The sequence below is a fragment of the Pleurodeles waltl genome, chromosome 7 (assembly GCF_031143425.1).
Source record: "Pleurodeles waltl isolate 20211129_DDA chromosome 7, aPleWal1.hap1.20221129, whole genome shotgun sequence".
Lineage (NCBI taxonomy): Eukaryota > Metazoa > Chordata > Amphibia > Caudata > Salamandridae > Pleurodeles > Pleurodeles waltl.
In genome coordinates, this window is record NC_090446.1 from 1359122931 (window position 1) to 1359137926 (window position 14996).

At 39.7% G+C, this 14996-nt stretch overlaps 1 protein-coding gene across 3 annotated transcripts in view; it reads left to right on the forward strand.

The window, feature by feature from the left end:
- TTYH1 (tweety family member 1) overlaps positions 1-11923 on the forward strand; it is a 207987-nt gene extending 196064 nt beyond the window's left edge. Inside the window, exons 11-14 of one of the 3 annotated variants that reach the window (XM_069200796.1) lie at positions 3521-3663; positions 4863-5048; positions 9556-9634; positions 11181-11923. In XM_069200796.1, the coding sequence (XP_069056897.1) occupies positions 3521-3663; positions 4863-5048; positions 9556-9634; positions 11181-11264 (492 nt within the window). In that variant the 3' untranslated portion in view covers positions 11265-11923. The remainder of the gene's footprint in view (positions 1-3520; positions 3664-4862; positions 5049-9555; positions 9635-11180) is intronic. The other 2 variants (XM_069200798.1, XM_069200797.1) reach the window with 2 other exon arrangements.
- The last annotated feature ends 3073 nt before the right edge of the window (positions 11924-14996 follow it).

Sequence of the window (14996 nt, forward strand, 5' to 3'; positions counted from 1 at the left end):
CCTTGCATCCAGACCACATCCGGGGATGGAGAGCATTTTCCTCAATGTAGCGACGCTAACAGATCTGCAAAGTGGGGAGCATTCGCTTTTATTACAAGAACTGCAGATATCGAGGCCCGTTGCCATAGATCGAGTAATATCAGTATCTATTCGCAGTCAAACTGGGCCTTTCCTCTTTTGGCCTCGAGGTGGCAGCGCCTCTTAAGAGAATGTGTTCTGTGCTGAGGCTTAAAGGAAGGCAGGGCTTTGACGAATTTGCTGATATTAGAAGTTTTACTCTTGAGACTACGCACAGGCAGCATCCCAGGTTTTCAACAGTTAAACAGCCGTGGGTCTGTTGATGGGAGTAACATCATCGCATGATTGTCTTCTTACTCCTTGTAGGAGAAAGCAGGCAAGGGCTGAAGTGCAGCTACATTCATAATGCATGTTTAAACAAGCTTCCTCACTTACTCTCCTCTCCGACATGTTTCTGGAGGCCGGGGTTATTGTATTGTCTTTTTATTTAGGCAGTCATTTGGACAACACTTTGCAGGCTTTGATGCTAATCGAGGCCAAGCAGCAGAGAAGCAGAAACAAGTCCATGGGTGATTGCGCTCCCCATTCAGTGCAAATTCAGGGGCAGATTAATCAAACTTTGATGCAGCGGAAACACAGCAAGACAACTTGCGGCGCTGCGTCAAATCAGGCATGCGCCATATCTGGCTAGATGTGGCACATTCCTGCTCTCCCACTGCACTTGTGCACTCAGTGCAGCCTAACACCAATGCAGGCACCCGAGCTTCATGAGGCAAGGGTGTCTGTGCTGCAGGCAGGCTTGTTTTTGTGCAGGAAGGTAGATCTTCCTGCACAAAACAAACCTTAGATCCATTAGATGTATTTGGAAGAAAGGTTATTCTAAAGTTAATGCCTCAAGCTCACTGACACCATCAGTGAAGTCATAGCGACCAAAAATGTTACCTTCCAAGATAAAAACTGGAGAGGGAAGGAGTGGAGTTCGAATGGTGAGCCCATTATTCTTGTTAATGCAATATTTAGGTTCACGTAGGAGCTGGTGGACCTCTAGATGGGATGACTTTTTTGAGGCCTACACGAAAGGAGTTAATGAGTGGTATCCTGAATAGGGAGGCGTGTTGCCTATTTTGTAAGTATGCGGCTTCCACCGCTAGGTGCAGCCTTATAGATGTAAAAGCTAAACCAGAGATATGCAAATGGAATGAGTAGCAGACAATGTCCTGTACCTTGGCTGCTAAAGGATGAAAGTGTTAAGAAAGACAATAGTGAATAAACATTTTCTATTTAACAGCACAACAGTCCGCGTGCTTCTTTAATGACGTCCATACAATGTTGTGGGAGACTGAGGTAACCAAATTCTAGGACTTCAAGAGCCAGATGGCAAGGTTCAGGGCTCAACGTTAAATCTGGTGAGCTGAAAATAAGTATTTTTCAACCAGACAGCTTGTGCTATCTGCTAGACTAGGTCTAAAAATTGAAGTCCAGAGGAACAGTTTTGGGATTTGGCCTTTAGGTGACGTACCAGCTCCATATAAGGGCATCTGAGCTTTTCGTATCTATCTCAACTGCCAATTAAGCATTTTACAAGAAAGCTCCTGAAATGTGCTCAGCACTTCTCATGTGTGTTGTTTACTGCCAGTGGAAGGCTACTTTCCAGAAGTGTTCTTTAAAGAGACTATATAATCTTTTACCCCGAGTTCCCAAACACACAAGAAGAAATTAAGAAAGTGATAACAATGCAATTACTGATAAAGAAGGAAATAACAAATAGTGTTGTTTTGCCCCTTAAAATGCACAGAAAGATGATGTAAATGTAAAAGACTTGGACATTAATATGATATACTTGCAATCTGTCTGGCCACATTTAGCCTTGATTGAATACTGCGAGACTATCACAATCGAGGGCTGCTTGGGCCTGGAAATCCTCTAGCCAGGCATCTGGTATAGGGTCAAGGAGTTTGTTCAGAATACTTTACTATTGTCTTCCTTAGAAACCTTGGAGTTGAGTATAACATACATGTCAAGTCCTCCTACATTATTTTATGTTCTGTTCTGTGGTGTGGTATGTTCTGTTTTGTCATTTTACATTATCTATGTCCCGGTATTTGCTAGTTCCACATGCGAGGGTGGATGGACAACAGTTATAAAGAGCTCAGGGTCCTGAGGAGGCTGTGTAGGAGGCATACTGAACATGGAAGACATTAAAGTTTAGGGCATCGTCCAACGTATTATTGGCATTTATTGGTGTCTGTTTTATTTTGTAATTGTTTTAATCTGGTTGAATTTTTCTCTTACCAAAGTTTCAAGCAGGGTTGGCATGTGATCATACCTCAGTAACTATGAGCATACAGTTTAAAATTAACAATGAAGGTAATTTACGGAAGAGTGCATCAGTCTTATGTACAGCATTAGGTAGAGTCATTGAGTGTAAATGCCCAAAGAATATATTACACATGTTAATGGTTATGTGTTTTTGATTTTAAGGGCCTCATTACGACCCTGGCGGTCACCAGACTTCCAGGGTCACGGTCGGACCGCCGCCAAAGTGGCCACGGTTGGACCACCGACACCACCATTTTTCAGCCGCCAGATGGCCTGGTGGTGCAGGTGGTCCCAATCCGCCAGGGCAGCGCTTCAAGCATTGGTCCCCTGGGGATTGTGACCCCTCTCTCCGCCAGCGTTTACAAACCGCCATGTAAATGCTGGTGGAGACAGGGTGCCCAGCCCCCCCACCCAGGCCAGCCCCGTCATGCAAATCACTATCTGCTTTGCAGACAGTGATTTGCGCCACGGGCGCTGGTGCATCTAACGCACAACAGCATTGCCGCCAGCCATATTACGAGCCGGCGTCAATGTTGGTTTGCGTTTCCTGCTGGGCCAGCGGCAAACTCTTAATAGGGCCAGTGGGAAGGAGATCACATTGGCAGTCTCCTGACATGCAGGAGTTTGGCGGGCGGCCTTTTCCGCATGCCAGACTCCTAATGAGGGCCTGAATGATTATTGTGGTACCGTTATCATGAACACAGTGTGTTTTCAAATGGAGAATGTTTATTGACAACAGTAGGTGAAACACATGTGTGTATTGTTTGATCATCTACGGTAAAAGGAGGAGAAACATTTGTAGTTATGTAGCTAATCCAGGATTTTAGAGAAAACAGACTTTTGTTTGTTAAAAGCACATTCTGTCTCTAGTAGTGAGGGATTTATGAAATAGCTGGCAGGAAGGTACAGCTAATAAACAATAGACCCTGATTGCAATTAGAATAGTAATCACTCTCGATTAGGTAGCTCATTGAACAATAGGTAAGTACAGGTGATACGTGCTGAGTACATAGATATGTACGTTTGCCTCAATTCACCTAATTTTTTTTTACTTTTAGCTTACTTATTTTGTTTGTCAGTAGTTTAAACCATCACAAGTAAAATGGACAAGATCTTGAGAATGTATCAGACATTTAGATTTAATGCACCTGATGCACACTAACTCTTAGGTATCTTCTCCTAGGACTATGTGGACGGGGTGAAAGGATTATGCTACGATGGCATGGAAGGTCTACTTTTTCTCTTACTTTTCTCTTTTGTGTCGGCGCTATCATTCACCACGGCTGTCTGTAGCCTGCCTCGTGCCTGGAAACGCTTTCAGAACAGGTGAGTCCGTTGCATCCTTGAGAGATTTTAGCAGTCACCATCACACTGCTGGCCATCAGCATGTTCTCACTGATTAACCGGAAGCTCCGTAGGGATCTGCACCTCTTAGTGGTAGTTTTTCACCAAGACTTTCATTAAGAGTGATGGGAAAGTGGATAACCAAGTACACAAGGTGTGAATAGAGTCTAGAACTAGGATTAGAGCAACATCTCCTGGTAAAGTAGCATATGGGATTGGTAAGACCCTGGAGCTGAATTCTAGTGTAAGCCCAGAGTTGCCACAGCCTACACAGCCTACTGAACACTACCAGGAACCAAAGGAAGGAAAAGGTTTGAGTCTTACCAAGTACATAAACAATAGCTGTTCAGGCATTGCCTCTAAGACAATGTGCTCTTGTTTACTACCAACCTATCTGGAATTTGAGTTCCTAGGGAGGCAAAAGCATTGGTAGCATGTAGATTTGAGGATGTGGGGAACAGGGAGTATCCACATAGGTCAGTTCCCTGTGGAAGGCTTGATGTCAGCATCACCTGGCTAGATTGGTGCCTCTTTCTTGTTAGTCAAGCAACCTGCATAGATCCATTTTAAGATTTTACAGGTATCTTAAATGGCAGAGTTGAGGCACTGTAATTGAAACAAAGTGTCTCAAAGGAGGGGTTCTGTAGACTTCATTGCCTGGCAGACATACCTGCTCTTTTAAAGCTATGTGAAGGGCAGACACCTCATGTTTGGTCATTGGTTTGAAAAGGCAATTCACTTCTGAATATCAGTGGCAATGAGCTGATAAAGATGCACCACTCAACACAATAATATAGCTAGTTTTAAGTATATGCTGTCTTAGCACTGCCTTTTGGTTATCCCTATAACAAATTTTAGGTGCCTCGCAAAAACACTAAACATCACGAAGCATGCAGCTAAACTTGCTACACAATTAGACTATGGACTATCAGCCAAACTCTTTAAACCAAAATTTACTCTTTTGGGATGAAAAGGAATCGCCCTGAGTTGTGCAGCAAAATGTACAGATCTTGACTGACTTCTCAGTTCTACTTCCATTCATCTGCTACTCATCCCCCTACTATCTGTGATCATCTTGTGAATTGAAAGTCCATTATGTGTCAAGACGTGTATCATGTGTGTTCAAGGGTTGTCCTATGTACTGGTAGCTTATACGGATGTTTTCTGTCCTTATTCCACAGGGACTCGGATTACGACGATGGAGATGAGGATGACCCCTTCAACCCTCAGGCACGTAGACAGATGCTCCGCACGACAGGCAGACCACACCTGCCCAGTTTCTATAGTTACAGCAGTAACTGCGGCAGCCACAGCAGCCTACGGGTTTCAGCCCCGCCCATTTCCAACGCCCCCGTCTCACAGTACATGTGAGTAGCCGCAAACTCTGGCCGGCAGCCACATGGGGACAAATGGGCTTGCCCCTATTTATCTGTTTCTCGTATATTTGGGATAGTAAAAGATCTGCCCCAGGCATGGCAGATAAGGAAACAATACTATTATATATAACACACCAGACAATTTCCACACTTTTGCAGTATAGCTTGGAACAAATACAGCTGCAGACTAAGAAAGGAAGAAACCATCATCTTTTCCACACTTGTGCTGCTCTACATTTTCTGCCAGCTGCATGCTGCAGTGATCTCCTTTATTTTCTGCATCTCCTTTATCTTCTGCAAGTTTAATGCTACTTTCATTCTTCTGTTCAAAATCACAAACCATTCTTATCCAGTCATGTAGCATTTTCTTCTCTCAATAATTCCCTTAACTTCTTTAACTTCCTGTTTTACAATTGCCTTACCCGTCTTCCAAAATTCTGTGCTTTCTACCAGCTTCTTTAAAACTTCAGTAATTTTTTTCTTCCAATCCTCTTTTTGAATTCATTCTATATTTCTCTCTTTCAGAATTCTATCTTCTATTGCATAGCCATTAATGCTTTATTCCACACCAGTTCTTGATAATTCCATCTGCTCCAAATTTCATAATTATTCCCCCTTTTATTAAATCATTTCTTCCCCACACCCCTCCATATTCTGTCTTTATTGTCTTCACTAATTATGTCTTTCAACACACTTCCACATTTTCGTCTACTGTTCTCTTTTCCAAACGTATGTTCTTTTCTTTCTTTTCTGTATTAATGACATATTTTCTTTCTTACATCTGCCTTCATTGTTCTGTCTTCTCTGTTTTCTTCTTTAAATCTCAACCATTCATCTTCAGTAACTTTAATTTTTCAATCCTCTTCTACAATTCCCTCTACTCTTCTCTTTCAAAGACCTGTCTTCTCTCTTTTCTCTGAGTGTAATCTTTTCGTCCATTATTCTGTCTTCCATTTTCTCTTCCACACTTCAGTTTTGTTCTTCTTCATTCCACCTGTCTCCTCCTTCTCCTTCTTCCATACTTGTCTAGTCCATCCTCTTTTGTAATTCTGTTTTCTTTCCTATCTTCTGAACATCTGCTTTATTCTTTCTTCCATACATTTTCTTCTTTGCTATCTTCGTTACCTCTGTAGTGTGAAGTATCTTTCGCAATCCTGTCCACTTTTTAGTCTTCCAAACTTCAGGGTTCTTTTCCGCCTTGCACTTTTCTTCTTCTCCGTCTTGTTTAATAATGTCTCCCTTCTTCATAAAAGTGTCGCTTTCTTTTTTATGTATGTTCTCTTTTTCCACTTCAATAAAATACTTCTAATATCTTACCTATCTTCTGATTTAGATGCATTCCTCTCAACCAAAAATGTGGTGTGTTCTTACTAGTCTCTAAAGCTGATGTATTTAACTCCTTTTACACATATACTGCCTTCTCACTGCTTTATAGCTGCCATAGTCTCACTTTCCAGATTTTATCTGTGTCAAACTGCTGCAAAATAATTATCTCAGTAGTTTACTGCTACTGTCTTCTTGTTGCATTTCCAGGTGTATGCAGCCCTCTCTCTCACATTCATACAGTATATCAGTTTGGTTCTTTACACCAAGGATCTTCTGTCTTCCAAAAGTGTGTTGCCTTCTTATTCAAGTATTGTTCTCATAGGATGTAGGAAAGTGTAAGAAGGGTTATAATATCAACCAAAAATAATATTGCATCTACTACATTTCTTTTCGCTACATAATAACTGTAAGTATATATTTACTATTCTTTCCTTACCATGTACTAGCTATACTTATCATGTGATGTAGTGGTTAAGTTGATGTAGTTAAAGCAATATTATTGCCATTTGATATAACACATGCAACACAGTAAGGATATGCCTTTTAATATATTTATCCGTACCTGCCATTCCATTATGGTCTTATCCAAATTACTGCTTTCTTTTCAGCACTCTTCACCACTTCTGATGCATTCTTCTTTCTCATTTTCCTATGGAAGTTTTGTCTCCATTTCCTAAAGCTGCAGGTCTATTACTTAGATACTTCCACTATTTAGTTTCTCGTCCATACATCTTTTTTTACTTGCAGTACTATTTGTTTTTAAAGCATGGATATATCAATGGCACCAGAAACATGTACAACACATGTATATTTAAAGCTTCAATGAAATAAACTGATAAATCTATGTAGTAGAAAAGGAAACAACAAAATCCGAATGTAAACAAACTTTAAAGATCTTTCTTACCTGAGTTAATATTGAAACCACATCATATGAAGTATTGCAGGAAATACAGGGTTTCATTATCTTGTTTTAAAGTGAGGTGCCTTTCAAATCTCCACTAGTAAAGATTTACAAAGACAGGCTGCTGATTTGAAAAAAGAAAATGATTTTCAATGTTTTCTAAATGTTTTGGGTTCCTATTGTAACCAAGGTACAGCACTTTGAGATACTTAAGCCAGCAGCAATAATGGTCAATGGATGTGGGAAAAATACACTTGTGTCAGTGAATAGATTTGTAAGTTAGACATAGTAGCGAAGAAAGAGTCCTTGTCTCTTTGTCTCCAACATCACCATTTCTTCTTTTTGTTCGCCTATTTTGTGACATCGTATTTCTTTGCATGAGATTTTTATGTGTGCTGAAAAGGAATCAGTCTGAGAAGTATGAGACATTGTACCAATTACGCTCACACAGCCAGCATTATTCACTTTTGTACACAGTCACTGTGTCAATGGTGGATGACTCCATCGTTTTTGTTCAACTTTGTTCTTTTGAAAGGAAAAGGCACCAACAAAAGAGATAATTTAAACTAAACTACCATTAATATGAACTATGAATAATCTTTAAGCCTTCCATTGGCACAGTCAGTTTATTTACCAGGTGTGCCGAACGTTTGGTATAAGTTTTCTAACGGAAGTTTGTTTCCTTTTTTTGATACCTACTACATTTTCACTATCACACTTCTTGTGAATATTTCATATCTCTCCTGTACGTTTTTACACTACCATCCACCTGCTGCTGGCTTATGTCACTTGCCTACTTCTGGTAGTCTTTTCTGTTTTTTTTTACTTACTGACACTATTTTCTTTAGTTTCCATAACTCTACCACTACTACTTTTACTCAGTTCAGTACTACGTCTGCTGGATATTCATTGTCTTCAGTACATTTGAGCTCTTCATTGACTTTGCTATAGAGGAAGCTCTGAAATTCCATGACTAAACCACTTCTTTATTTGGAAGCCTTAAAACCCCTGTCCTGAAAATATTGCAATTAAATGATTTTCAGGACAAGTAAATAAAAGTTAGGAAAGATGTCAGTTGGAATCCCCCTTTATTCCACAAAACACAAGAAGGAGCAGTGAATCAGATTTGTGAGATTTCTAATCTGGGAATAAGAATTGGAGCAAGGGACTCGAACAGATGTATAAGGAAAATTATATTTTACATGCACTGCTATATTTAAGTCAACAATCTCTTAGTCTTAATTTAATGATATGTTTGGCCTTCGAAAATCTGAGAAAGAGCGAAACAGAGTTCTTTAAATTGTCTGCTTCTCTTTTAATCTGCAATCTTTTGTCTGCTGGATTCCTCAGCTTCTCTCTTTTGTCGATAAGACTTGTTTTCCTTTTTCATACCTCTCATATCTTATACCGTTTTCCAGTACTTATGTCCTTGACTTTTACTTATTTTTTACATCCTGCATTCTTGTTAAGTTTATTTTCCCAATTCATCTTTAAACACATTCAAAAGCACTTTCTCCATTTGTACAAGGGCTCCTTTCACTTAATCTCTCTATGGCGATAAGCGGCATTGCTAATTTGCAATGAAGATGCTGCTTCCTTTCCTTAGAGCTCTAAAGGCTTCCATTGTTAAAAATAAACACTGCACTCACTTTTTCACGTTGTGTGCATTCACTGGTTATTCCTTGATACCATTTTACCAGATGTAAAAAAAAAATGCCAGTGCACAAGTAAAATCAGTTATAGTTAAGGTAATCAAAGGAATGCTTCCCTGACACTTTAATACACTTTAGATAATGTATACAAATAGCATAATCAGCAACAATGCATTGTTTGAGTTATGCCCAATAAGACCCATTAACATATTAACGCCGAGGTCTTAGTCATATTCTACTGAATACAGTATGTGGACATCAGGTAAACTGAAGGGTGCTTCCAAAAAGTATTGTGTGAAAATGAAAAAGAAAAAAAAAACTTAGATCGCTGATCTTTAGCCTTCAGAAGATTCATTCTGGCCATGACATCAGAAATAACAAGGTCACATAACTCATCTGGCTGTGGTTAGTCTCAACTAATAATCTCTGCTGAAGAGGCAATAACTTCGCTTTGGTAGGCACCAGACTGGCTGCCAACCAGACATACACTTGTTCTTTTTCATCCTTGATATCTCCACCCCACTATCGCCCCTCCTTAATGTTCATTTAGCTATGTTGAGAGTTTCAGTTTTGTAGTAGCTGTTTTTTGTTATTAGTATTTTTCCAATGTTATTTTCAGGAATCAAAGCGGTTTGTTCAGTGGCAATCCTCGATATGAAAATGTCCCCCCGATTGACAGGCAGTCCCCGCCCCCTTCGGTAAGTTATCTTACCTGACTAGATAATTCTTAGACACAAAATAATCCCATTAAACCCAGTTCCCACGTCACAAATATATATTAAACTAAATTGTCATGAGTATAATTCTAACAACCTAGAACATTTAAAACTTAATGATGTTTAGTTTACTGTATGGAAACTGAATTATAAAAAGCAGTATGCTAAGATAACACGAAGAGTCATTCAGAACTAACTTAAGAAACTGTTGAGATTTGAATAAAGAGGGTGAGAGAAATAACAGGAGCAGTGGACAGGCAGATATAGCAGACAGACGAAAATAAGAAAGAACTGGAAACATTGAAAGTCAACAGACTCGGGAGAAATTCACATTCACAAAAAGTCACATTCTTTTTACTAAAATGAAACAGAATGTTAACCAATACTGCATCAATTTCTGTTAGCTATTCCAATAAAACATTTCTTACTTTTAACTCTCTTATTACAATATTCCTTAAATAGCCTTCTCACCATTTTCTGACTGCTTCAACCCCTGAAACAGGACATGACAGCTGAGCTTGCAGTAGCAAAGGTACTAAATAAAAGGCTGCATTCTCTTGCTGATGCAAAGTAAAAGGCAATGCTGCCTTTTCACTTTGGACCTTTGTTGATGTAATACATCTGTAGACTGAATTTAATTGCTTCCTTTGATGTCACGTCCTGTTTAGCAGGTTGAAGAAGTTCTGAAAATGAGAAGACTCTAAGTAAGACAATTGCTCACAATAAAATTCTATATTTGGAAAGTAATCCTGTTTGGTAAATCTTACAGAAGTTAAACGATTGATAGCACAAACACAACATGTATTTTTCAAAGAGTGCAATACTGCCTGGATTGTATTGGTAAAGAACAAGATGTACGCTCACATGAACATGTAATAATGAAAGTTAATGTAGACACTGGCCTCAAAGAGGATTTATCACACCAACTTGAGTGTATTAAGACTGAACCAATGAAAGTAGACTTGCCCTAAACAATTATAAGAGGGACAACAAGGGATTAGAGAGAATCATTAGATTTGGAGAGTAACTAAAAGGTAGATTAAAAGCATGCACGAGTGTGAGTCAGAATATCAATAAAAGTGAAGTGAATAAAGAAGATGGTTTTTAAGATTCCATTCAGTAAATGGTATTCAGGTAGTATTTTCAAAGCAGAGTGATGTTTCAAATTGATCTGCCTTTGTTTGCCCCAAAAAGTCAGAAACTACAGCCCATAAATTCATTGAGAGGTTTCGACTAGAGTTGCTCCTTGGATTATTATGCTGCCTTTTGATTTTCATAAAAACAGGGAAAGAGATTTCTACAAAAGGTATACTGTCTCGGAAGACCATCCCGGTGGTAATTAGATTATTCAGTTTCCATCGTTTATTCTGATTGCAATATAAATATCTGTTTAAAGAGACACTTTATAAGTATATGCTATTAATTTGTTCACCAAAGACACTTTGAAAAAATCTCACTCTTTTTTCCTTCTCTTTTCATGGATGCTTCATTCTGGGATACGATTATGCCTTCGGCAATCCCTTCATAGTACTCTCCCAGCATGCGAACGTCTTACATCAGTGCCACCCGCGAAGAGACTGACCCACAGTGCCGAACCGAGTTTTTATCCTAGGACAAGCCCTACTACAGGCCTCCCGCTGCTCGCCAACGACTAACAGACAGACATCTCAGAAAAGGACTGAGTCGTCTGTCCAGGATGCTGTTGGGAAGATGGTGCTGGAGCCAGAGGATTAAGGCAGCTGACTGCTGCTGTCAGCATTAACACCCAAAGAGGGCTTTTGTCCAGACTATGTCCCTAATCCCTTTTGTTTCCTATGCACCACTCTGTTGGTTGGTTCCCTTTAAGCATCTTCCTGGAAGTAGGAGGTGCCTATGGACACACCACAAGAGTAAAGCCACGAGGTTTGTCTTTAGGGCCTGTGTCGCAGGATACACGCCCTACAGGATAACAGAGGAGACCACTCGTGCTATTGATGAAAAGGAAAGGGCAGCCATAGAGAGAGTAGACGTCTTTTAACACAACGTTAATGTACAAATGCAAATGTAAATAATGATGCCACTGACTGGTGTGTAGCGCAATTAACTGTTATGTGTAGGAAAGAAGCAAAGAAGGGAAATGAGATGCAGACCAGGGCATCTATGGAGCCACTGTCAACGGACTCATGCCTTGAAACAAGATGATGGGTTTCTAACTAGAATCTTTTACACTAACTTGGATTTATGTTGACTTTAAATAAAAAAGGGGGAACAAATTCCCACATTTATTTTAAATAGGGGTTTTCTGGCTGTTTTTTCCCGAGGCTAACCAGAAGTGTATTACTGGCCACTTGGTAAGTGCAACTGTACTTTCATACTTATACTCATTTAAAGGCTAGAAGGCTAGCTGGAGAGGACAAAGAAAGTTTTCAAGAAGTAGTTATCAGTCTAGTCCCTTATATGTTCTAAGCCACAAGTGTGATAAACAACTTTTGAACCTCGAAGGCTGAAGCAAAAGAAACTGCCAGGAAACAGCTGACTAGCCATGTACCAAACAATGTATGATTTAAATGGCTACACAAAAGACAGATCATGAGCACGGATCCAAGATCTTTGGCTGCATATCAACTATCTGGTGTAGGTTGTGAAAATCGAAGGCAGTAATCTCAATGGACAGAAATCGTGGATAGAATATCGAGGGACAAAATATGGAAAGGTATGTATAGCCTAGGACCTTGGGTACATATCTTCAAGGTATGTAGATTTGAAGTTACAAATAGTAAATCTTTACCTTCCTCTGTGCACTTACCCCTTCAATATTTTGCCCTTCGATTATCTTGTAGCAGTGTTCTGCCCCATCAATATTCTGCCTTTGAAATTCCATATACAACCCAGCTATGCAGTAGTCAGGCTGAAGACAGAGAGACGTGCTTAACTTGATATGAGGCTGGTTTAACAGGATTGGTCACTGGTCCTATTAACTATGACTTTGTCTGAAGAGAGTCAGACATCATACATAGGAAAAATGAACAAAAGCAAACTATCACCCTGCTAACACTAGGACAAACCTGCACATACATTATCAACAACAGCAGTGAAATAACTGGGACTAGGGAACTGGGGTAGGAGGAAGAGTGCAGGTCCTAAGATGTCAACAATAATTATCTCAAGAGTGCTAAGTAAAAAAAGTTTAAAAAAAAGTTTGTGTTTCTGAGAAGCCAACTGCTAGTGCTGCCAAATGCTGGGGCTGTTGAATACAAAGGCTGTCTAGTCTTGATTCAACCTCAGACTCTTTTTACACTACCCTGCACACCAGTTTTGCAGGTTCTGTTTCACTCCTGCTTTGTGCCTTTGCCACAGCTTTCTCCTTTGCCACTGACTTCCTGTTTTTCACTTTCCCCAATTTGTGCCTTTCTCTCTCCCTCTTGGCCTGAGTCAAAGCCTGATGATGAAAAATACTCTCTGGTCTCCAAAAATGATACAGTGTCCACACCTTCAATCCCCAGCACTAATAACGCACTGCTCAGCATAATCTTTTGCTTTACACATATGCACAATACATTCATACCTGTTCTGAGTCAGATGAGATAGAGATGGAGACACCACACACTCAACATTTGGAGACTCAAGAATTAATTTCCTAAGCATACGTAGATCAAGTCAAACATTGAGAGGCGCAGGAAAATTGAAGCAATAGGAGAACTCCAGTTTTGAAGTATGGAGAAGGCAGCGGTCACAGAACGTACTGGTAAGGAACAACACAATACCAAAGGTTGAAAGAGAAGTAACCAGACTAAGAATAACATTAGCAAATGAGGAAGTGTTGGAGACCACCAGCCTCTAGTTAGTGGCCCTTATAAAACTGTCCAACTCAAATGAATACAGAAACATATAGTCATTCCCCAGCAGAAGCAGTGCACATGTCTGTTCAACACTCCCTTTTTAGTCATATTAAGGAATCACCAAGAGATGTCATTTTACACATCCACATTACACATACACATTATGGACATTGTCCATAAGGTGACAGGTGGTTAGAAGCCATGCAAGCATTTAAAGGTCAGGTAAAAAAATGTGAACATGAATTGTGACCCAACCAAGAGAAAACAAAAGGTCTCTCAGCAGTGGTGTCATAGAATCTCTTTTCCGCACCCCAAATATACATCAAGTAGCTGTTTTCAGGGTAATACAATAACCAGATTTAGAGTTTGCATACTACAGTTTTGAAATTGTGCACCTGCCACAATTCAATACTGTACTAATTGAGTGCTCCTTGTAGCTGTACTCCAACCTCCAGTGCTTCTTGGTGGGTCAGCAAATGACTTGTTATGTTCCAAGGGCATAATGTAAACACATCTCATGTCCAGGGTCAGAGTGGAAATGGGCCCATAATAGACCTTCAGTCTCCATATGTTTGAGTGTCCATTCTGTGGAATCTATGTCCATCAAACGAAGGGTGAAGCAACATCCCTAGGTCCACTAATAGGGTCCTTATTAACTGGCAAATGTGTCAAAAACAGATGTACTTACATAATGTTTGAATATCATGTCTGCATCTAGCCATGATTACTGTGTCAACTACTCACAAAACATATTTTGACAAACATGGAAACAAGTAACAGTTTTGATACTTCTTGTTTGATAACTTGATTGCCACATGAATGATTGCAATATGAATTAACTGTAGGTACAATTTCAAAATATTTTTTCTATCTCTGCATTAGATAGACATAGGTGATCTGGCCAGTGAGACAGAAAATATTTTAATCTCACACTTTAAAGTGTGTAAAAGGTCTTTATTTGACAGGTATGTGAATGAATAATATTTCTATTAGATCCTATAGGGGGTTTCAAAAGGTGCAAAGATCAGAAATTCATTTAGGTGATTGTGTCGCGTAGGCTCTCATTATCCTAATGAGACTACTGGATTTTGAGCAACAAGATCATCCACGATGTGGGGGACTGAGTCTAACCCACGGTGAATGACACTTGTCGCTCTAAATCCGGGTTTTGCTCCTGCTAACTAGCAGTGCCTCATCTCTCCCAAATGGAAGAGACAATTGGGCAACTGAGCGCATGACATATTAATACTTCTCAGGGAAGTGGTGGTCAGTCAGGTTACAACTTATTCTCTCATACACAGTACGGTCTCATATATAAATGACAAAGGCAGTTTAAGTTTTAAAGATTGCTATCTAAAATGCAGTTGTTTTATTAAACCAAAGCATGAGCTGCAATAACCAGAACTATATAACACAGTAAGATTAAAATAGTAACGATGAGAGTGAAGCACAAGAATAAGGCGAACATAGTGCCGTTAGATTATTTTCTCTCTAAGTTATATTTCGAGCACAGCATGTTAAGCTCT